The sequence below is a fragment of the Scleropages formosus genome, chromosome 21, assembly GCF_900964775.1.
Source record: "Scleropages formosus chromosome 21, fSclFor1.1, whole genome shotgun sequence".
NCBI lineage: Eukaryota > Metazoa > Chordata > Actinopteri > Osteoglossiformes > Osteoglossidae > Scleropages > Scleropages formosus.
Window position 1 is genome coordinate 12380639 of NC_041826.1, and position 9329 is coordinate 12389967.

The 9329-nt window shown below is 40.6% G+C and overlaps 1 protein-coding gene across 1 annotated transcript; it reads left to right on the forward strand.

Annotated features, from left to right (window-relative positions):
* Positions 1-2238: 2238 nt before the first annotated feature.
* Positions 2239-6520, forward strand: lgsn (lengsin, lens protein with glutamine synthetase domain). The gene is made up of 4 exons (XM_018726160.2): positions 2239-2268; positions 4182-4305; positions 4405-4583; positions 5207-6520. Exons 1-4 carry the CDS (start codon positions 2239-2241, stop codon positions 6389-6391), a joined length of 1518 nt encoding a protein of 505 aa, XP_018581676.2. The 3' UTR covers positions 6392-6520.
* The last annotated feature ends 2809 nt before the right edge of the window (positions 6521-9329 follow it).

A 9329-nucleotide genomic window follows, 5' to 3' on the forward strand; every position in this document is an offset into this window, starting at 1 on the left:
ACCAACAAATTTTACACTTGTATCAAAAATTACTGAATTTTGTCACTTACCATGAAATGTGCAAGACACACACACACACACACATTTTCAGAACCGCCTGGCCCATACGGGGTCACGGGGAACCGGAGCCTACCCGGTAACACAGGGCGTAAGGCCGGAGGGGGAGTGGACACACCCAGGACGGGAGGCCAGTCCGCCGCAAGGCACCCCAAGCGGGACTCGAACCCCAGACCCACTGAAGAGCAGGACCAGGTCCAACCCACTGCGCCACCGCGCCCCCACGTGCAGGACACTGAATCATTTTTACACCGTCAGAGTCACCTTCGGATTTATAAACCACAAAAGAAATGACAGTGCAAAGGTATTTGCGTTATGAAGCTGTTAATATGATTTAAGTAATTGAGTTAAATTCTGAAATCTTGTATTGAATGTGCTACTTTAATTAGGAATTATATTTATCTTAATCAGTGCTGTGATTGGTAGAGCTCATCAGCGTGACAGGAAGCAAGAAGTGTGTGCAATAGTTAGTTTTGTCATGGAAGAAGCTCAGTGCCATATGGGCAGTGAATAAAACATCTGTTGAGCCAGTAAACATACCACAGTAGCAGGAAAAAAATGCCACTGTAGAGAATAATAAGCCTCAGTTTATGAAAAATGTGTATAAATTTTCATAAGTGATTGTAGTAGTTTTTCATAGTACACACAGATAACAAATTTATTATTTTAATTCCTACTTTCAAATACATGTGACTTTTTTGTAAGTCCTTACCAGAAGGTAAACCGGAGATACTTTGACCCACTGCATAGCCAACTAAGTAAAACTCAATCAGTTTAATAATATTTTTGGCAGTGATGTGCTGGAATGGAACTTCATTTTCATCTCAGACGTACTTCACTGCAAATGAAAGCTATCATTAAGAGAAGAGTATTCACTGATTTACTATTTTCATACGGGTTTTTCTGTGATTGCATGGTGCATCTGAATGAACTGGAGAGGTGGGTGTTGATGCTGAGACGTCAGGCGGAGAAGAAGGAAAGTGGCATCAGTTTAACATGCATTGCAGCTCTGGGGTCAGGACTCATGGCCTGGGAGGCAGCTGAGCATCTTATCACACTGGAGCAGTAAACAGAGTGGCATAATAAAAAAGCACCTGACCCATGATTTTCAACTGCTTCAGTAATATTGTTCCAAAATGAACTCCAAAATACAGTGAAAAGGTAAAAGTTACCTTATATTTTATGCTAATTCCTGTTTAATTGATTTTTGTATCATGGGCCAAAGATGATTAAAAATCATAACTGCTGCCTCAAAGTAATGAAACAGTATAAAATACATATTGTCTGAACTGCTTGTCCCATATAGGGTCACAGGGAGCCAGAGCCTAACCTGGCAATGCAGGGCGGAAGGCGAGGAGACACACCCAGGACGGGACGCCAGTCCGTCACAAGGCACCCCAAAAGGGACTTGAACCCCAGACCCACCAGACAACAGGACCTGGTCCAACCCACTGCGCCACCATGCCCCCCCAGTATAAAATGGAATAAAATAAAATATTTGTCATAACTGGACCAAGCTCCCTCACTTGCTGTAGACTGTTCTTGATAAGGCCGCAGAGGATGAAGAACTGTCATTCGGATCTCTTTCCTTAAAAGTCCTCAGAGCAAGTTTACTAAGCAACGGTGTCACGTATGAAAGTAAGATGAAAATCAAAAAAACAAATCACTCAGAGGAAAGCAAAATGCAGTAATTCACACAAATTACTAGGTGGAATAAAATTAGATTTAAAAAAATACTGACAGGATTTTATTTAACAAATGCTTCCTCCAAAGCCTTTTTTGGCTTAATTATATTTAGCCCCTTTAAAATATTTTAGAACTTATGTGTAACTGCATGCACTTTCTGGAAGAGCACTGGACTGTCCAACGCAAACAGCTGAGGTGTGTTTTTCTCCACGCCTCCTTTTAAAAGAACGGCTCATTCCATGGCTCTGGGGCCCATTGTGTCATTCAGGCAGTTCGACCAAGTGACCAGAGCGCTGGGGCCGCACGGTCTCTGTGGGACGTTTCTATTTGTGGGTGCCAACACATCACTGATGGGATTGTGGACAACATCGACGGAAGGGAACCGAGAATTTTCTATTGCATCGCCATTATTATAGTTTCCTATAAATACGGCACTGGTCCTTCAAAAGAGGCTGCAGAACTTCCCGCCTGGACTTGCAAACGCCTGTAAAAGGAATGAGTGGCTCAGAGAGTTCAGATCTGCAGGTAATTATTCATGGTCAGCAATACTTTATATGTGTGCAAAATGCATCAACAATGAAAGCTCATCAGTGCCTGTTATACATACAAAAGGCACTTTGCTTTACTAATCAATAAAGGACCACTAATGCTTTCCAAAGGAGAGTGCATCCAGAAAATTGTTTTTTACAACATGGAATTAGGAAAATATATTTTCAATGTGTTTTCTTTCTATTGATTATTCCTCATATTTACCTTAAATTACCTTATGTATTTAAAAATTTTATACTTCAAAAGTACGTTAACTTGCCAACACATTACTTTGCCATTAAATATTGAAGCTGAAATAGTACGCAGTTTGATTGATTTGCTATGGCTTGTTGTTCCAGACAACAGTGAGGAAACTGTAACTGAACAGAAAGTTTATGGAAGTCCTGAAAATATTTTCTTATACTGTTGAATGTGATTTTTAATTTAATTTCTTTCAGCAGACTATAAATTAATTGTTAATGTCAGTTGCATAAGATAAGCAATTGCAATTTCTTTTCAGATTACTGAATAAAATGGGATGAAATGTTTTCTTACAGCACCCTGGAAATTTTTTTCAGCCACTGTGACATTTTTCACGTTTTGTCACCCTACATTTTGAATATGAAATAAATTAAGTAGGATTTTTTGGTGCTGACCCACAAAGCATTGAGTACCACATCAAATGAGAAGAAATGTTACAAAAGCTTTCCTTCAACTGCGGAAAGTTAAAAAATTATGGGATTTGAAAGTATGCAACTGACAGCCCCGATTTGCACTGGTGCAATACAGGAAAAAATTGTGATCCTGAACCCCAAAATTTACATCTTTAATGCTAAAATCCCATTAAATGGGATAAATATTTATTTACATTTTTTGTATTCATACTACTATTGATACTCTTGTGTTTGTATGCTCTTAAATGTTTATTTATTCTGTAATTCTGTGTTTTGTGCTGTTTGTTGTCTGTAAATACTGGAAGCATCAAGAACTACAGTAAATTCCTTGTGTGCGGCAGTACACTTGGCCAATAAAACTCATTCTCATTCTTATCCTCATCCTCATAGTTAATGGTAGTTATGAAACAACATAACAGTCAGTCTCCATTCATCAATGACCATTCATCAGTATGAACAGTACAAGCAAAGAAGAACACATGGTGTATCTGGCCTCTCACACCATTTAGCTGTAGGAAGACATGCAAAATCTAAATTTGGTCTTTGTAACTGCAAAAAAATTCTTTGTAAATTAAAGTAGGGGTATTACTGTAAATGAAACCATACGTAACCTCTGACTGTACTAACGGTCAGAATTTGTTCAAGCAAGTTTTGACCGAAAAGGATGAGTGGTGACAGCGACTCAGTTTTTTTTTAAGGCATCATATATATATATATATATATATATATATATACACACACACACACACACACACACACACACAGCATGCATACTATATAATATTGTTTATGCTTCACGTTGTGCATGAGAATGCCGATCGAAGAAAGGATAAGGTCAAACTGACTCCAGCAACGGACACATAGGGATGAGCCAGAAGCAGCATCTCTGCTGACACCTTATGGCACCTCATGAATGTCAGTCAGTTCCTCGTTAGACGTTATTTGTGGTGATTTCACAATGTGTGATATACGCCCACTTAGTCAGTATGTTGACTTTCTGGCCAGTAACTTTAAGATGGGTAAGCAAGCTCCTTAATTTGTTTCCCTTGTTACAACTCATATCCAGAATCTTCTTAAAAAGCTTGTCCAGCTCTTCTGCCCTCTGCTTGGACACCGATGCACTACTGCAATGTCCCATGTCTTCAGTTCTGTCCCATTTTTGATACTACTCTTGTTTGTTAAACTGGTAAAAGTAACTGCTATAACCCTGTAACACCACCTGGTTATGACTTCCAGGTGCCCCCCCAGCGAGAGGATGACCTCAGAAGCCCATCAGAGCTCTTACTGACGGTGCCACCCAGCGTGAGGCATTCAGAGGATGAGTGCGCCACTCGGAGAAACACCAGGGCTTTTCAAGAAAGTCTGTCATTTTCTCTCACCAGCCTTGAACACCATGTACATTTCTGTCAAATTTTCACAAATGTGAAATTAACCTTTGGATTGGATAACTGTTTTGTAGATAGCGGGAACATCCCAAACGCGGACACACACGGACCTTACAGTTTCTCTAACTACACATCGGCGATCGAGCATATCAAGCAGAAGATCACCAGAGAGGAAATCGGCTTTGTCCGTTTCGAAGCGACAGATCTGCATGGTGTGTCACGATCCAAGATGGTCCCTGCTCGCTATTTCCAGGTAAAAAGCTAAAATAAATTTAAATAATTTCCAAATGTGTGAAATGAAAAGTACAGTACTGGGGACAACACCCATATTCTTTTTCAAGAGCTCACTGGAAAAACATAGTTATCTTTATTAAACCGTCTCAAAACTAAGTAAGATATTCTGTGTTCAGATATTCAAGTGGTGTGTGCCTTATATGGTAAATTAATGAGACTGATGGTATTTAAGACACATGAAAAATGCAGACTCTGCATTGCAGATTAGTTACCCTCTCATTTTAAGAAAGGTTTCTTGTGGGAGGGGAGCGCGGTGGCGCAGTGGGTTGGACCGGGTCCTGCTCTCCGGTGGGCCTGGGGTTCGAGTCCCACTTGGGGTGCCTTGCAGCGGACTGGCGTCCCGTCCTGGGTGTGTCCCCTCCCCCTCTGGCCATACGCCCTGTGTTACCGGGTAGGCTCCGGTTCCCCGTGACCCCGTATGGGACAGGCGGTTCCGAAAATGTGTGTGTGTGTGTGTGTGTTTCTTGTGGGAATGCTTGAGTGTCAAAAATCCTAACCCGCCAGGTAAAACATAGGGAGAGGCATATGAGACCAGCTGATGCAAATAACCTTCATAATGTAAGCATTTCAATTTTTTTATAGGAAAAAGCTATGCATGGCATAGCAATTCCAAGAAATTATCTGGAACTGACCCTGAGCCCCAAGGACAATGAGGTGGACCACATAAATGCAGCCAACTTCAACAGCGATGTTTTGCTTATGCCTGACCTGTCCACCTTCCGGGCCCTTCCCTGGGCCTCTCAGACTGCACGGGTCATCTGTGACTCCTGCTCAGTTACAGGCAACCCCCTTCGCACGTCTCCTCGCCTTGTTGCCAAACAGCTGCTAAGAAGTCTGCATAACCTGGGCTTTTCTCTGCAGTCCTCCTTCACCTATGAGTGCTGTGTCTTTGGGGCACCAGAGAAAATCAACCCCAAGATGTTCTTCTTTCCTGGAGCGACTCTCATGAGCAATGACCTGTCCTTCTTCCAGCAGCTCATCAACAGCATGTACTTCATGGGAACGGACGTAGAGAGCTTTGCCTCAGCTAATGGGCCAGGTCAGATGGAAATTTCCTTCCAGCCTGAGTTTGGTATCTGTGCTGCGGACAGTGCCTTCACCTTCCGCACCGGTATCAAGGAACTTGCACGCAAGCAAGGTTATATTGCCAGTTTCTTTACTGACGACGGATTCTATAACTCTGGAATATTCTCTCATAGTGTATGGGATGCAAGTGGAAGGAGGAACCTTTTCTTTTCAGCTGGAGGTGAGCTGTCAGAGATTGGGAAAAAGTGGCTTGCCGGACTAGTCCACCACTCTGCTGCCCTCAGCTGCTTCATGGCCCCGGGTGTGAGCTGCCGACGCCGCCTCGCTAAAGCTGCAAAAGAGCCGAAACATACCATTTATGCCACATGGGGATGCAATGACAACAGCTGCAACTTCAACATCAAGTCTCATGGCAGCAGGGGAATGCACATAGAAAACAGACTGGGGTCAGCAATGGCCAACCCTTACCTTGTTCTCGCAGTAACGCTGGCAGCAGGTATAGATGGTATCAAACAAAACCTCTCGGTCGACGCTGATCACACTGGAAACCTGATCCAACAAAAAAAAGTAGTCATTCCAGTGAAACTGGAAGATGCCTTGACTGCTTTAGATGAAGACGACATCATCAAAGGAGCCCTGGGAGATACATTTGTGCAATACTTCATAGCCATGAAAAAATATGAGATCGAAACAGAGGAACTTGATACAGAGAGGAACAAGTGCCTGGAATATTTTATATAAGACTGTTATTACAAGCTTCACTTGTAATACGAGCGTCCGTTACATAAGAATTCAGACTGACTACCACCTATAATTAGGCAGAAATTTGCTTAACAGGCGCAGACTCACAATTACAACAAGAGAAAGTGCAGTTCCACATAGGAGCCTTAATGACGTCAGGCTCAGCTGTCTCATCGTGTGGCTTTTTCTTGTAGCTTTTTATCATAGTGTAACACCATCACCTATAGTAACGAGTTAAAACACAACATTTTTTTTTTTTAAAAGTGCCATAAGAAGTTTAAAGGTAAAGAAAAACCTTACCTATAAGAACAGCTTGAGCGGGTACGAGCATCACCCGTGACTAAAGTACTTATCAGGATTACCTCATTACACAGTGTTCCAATAATAACAATATATATTTAAAAGCAGTTTCTCCACTCCACTACACTTTATGATAGAAAGATATATAGATTAGAGCTAAAATAGAAACTTTACAGTAAGAAATTTACAAAAAATATCAGCCCTTAAAATACTATAACAAAAAAGAATCCATCCACAATTTATAACCTCTTGTCCAATGCAGGGTTGTGGTAGTCCAGAGTCAGGAAAAAAGGAGAGTAATAGGATAAATGAGGAGAGGGAAGGAGAAAACTGAACAGAAAAAATATAGCACTCAGATGTGTTAAGCACAGTCTGAGTCTGCATTTAAAGTTATCCAGAATAGCTTTGATACTCTGGACTTGGTTTTCATTTACATTTTCTCCACCTTTAAAATACAGGTCAGGAATTTTGCATGTTTGGTGAAAAAAATGGGTGAAGTTTTAGTGGCTCAGGAACATGTTGCACAGTTTTCCTATTTAAGTTAGTGGCAATTAAACGTTAATTTCATGATAAATAATTAAGCAGCAGATTCTCAGAAGCAAGTCATGCTCGTTATGTGAAGGAATCCTGTCCTTCCATCATAAACATAACTTTTTTTAACTCATTACATTTGCAATCATAATCATTATTGTTTCCCTCTTCATTAAAAATTGATGCAAAAGGTGAAATGTTGGTTATCTGGTTTGTACCTGTGCATAAAATGAATGTAAAAACATGAGCAAAAAACACGAAAACAGCATTATGAACACACATTGTCTGAAACTGCTTGTCCCAAGCCGGGGTCATACAGAACCGGAGCCTAATCAGGCAACATAGGGCGCAAGGCTGGAGAGGGAGAGGACACACCCAGGACGAGACACCAGTCCATCACAGAGCACCCCAAGATGGACTCGAACCCCAGACCCACTGGAGATCAGGACCCAGTCAAACCTGCTGTGCCGCTGTGTGTTCATTAATTGTTTAATGAACAATTAAAACAAAAATGCAGTTTTATTAAAAATTAATTGAAACTTTTGATAATAGCAACAGTATTAATGTCTAAATGTTACAATTTCTCTTTTAAATAATAATACTTTTGTTCTTTTTTCAACCTGGCTAAAAGTACAACAATTTATTAGTTAATTATAATTAAATTAGAATTCTCAAAATGTGTCTAATTCCTTGACGAGGCACGATACACTGATTATACATCGACTGAACTTACAGACACGGACCAAAGATCTGTAACTCAAATTATTTGAAAGTCCAACCACTACATCACACTTAAAAAAAGTTTAATAATACAGTTTAATCCTTCAGTTTTCTGAAGGGTTATGGTTCTGCTAAGAACATCAGATAAAGTTACAATGATTTTTTTTTTTTAAATTGCTATATGACTTTATTTATATATTATATTTTAAACAACAGTTCACATACTGCAGAGTCTCAGTGTTCCTCTATAGTGGAAATGTGGGGAATAAGGCATGGAACATCACATGGACAGGATGCCAGTCTGTCACAGGACATTTGTTGTATTACTTTTTATTAACTTGAAGCAACATTAAAGAGTTAAAATGACAATGAAAATGAAAATGAGACATACAGCGACATCTTCCTACTGAGTATATTGTGATGTCTGCTTTATACATAAACTCGATGATGTGCTCCTCCTAAACATCGATGGAGCGCAGTAGAAGACACTGTGTGGAGAATGTATTAAAAAGTGTCTGATGTTAAATTCTGACTGCCTGTCTCACTTGGAACTACAGGCACAACTAAACTGCCCATCTTCTCCTTTTTCGAAAAAGAGCAAAGTCACATGGCACCAAGTCTGGACTGTATGGCAGATGGGGTAAGACGGGGTAAGACGGTGACACCCAACTTCACGAATGCCTCTGTGGTCCCTCGTGCTGAGTGAGACCTAGTGTTGTGACGCTGCAGCAAAATTTCCTTCTTGTGTTTTCGAACTTTTCTTATTCAGTCTTTTGAAGTTTTAAGAGTCGACTGCTTCTAGGTTCTTTCAAAGACCAAATAAGAAGGCCTGAAAACTTAAATATTCATTCCCCTTAACAAAGGAAAACTGAGTTAACCATAACTACTGTTGAAATCATCAATGGCTAGTGCACTTATACAGGTGAGTGTTTAACTGGAGTAATTCATGGAAAGTTCTGCACTTCTGGGGACTCCTATATGTCTTTCTTATTGTAAGCCAATGGAAATGTGTCATAATAATTATTTCGCTAAGAGTGACGAGTTCTATTTTCTGTAACATGATTTTTCCAGTACTTAATGTAACAATAATAACAAAAAAACAACAATATCAATAATAATAATAATAATTTCTCTCCAGAGAAACGAGTTCCACCTTCTGTGTATATAGTATTTTCCCAGTACTTTCAGACGGGGCACTGAGCGCTTCCTCGTATGACAGTTTATTTAAGAAAAAGAATCGATTCAATGGTTCGAGGAAGAGAGACAATCCTACTTCGGATCTGTTCCGTTTAGAAGCGCGCGCATCACATCCCCGTCTCTGTTACTCCGGCTACTCTGCATAAAACAGTAGGAGCGCGCGCCTGTCTCCGCCCCCTTCCCTCTCCGT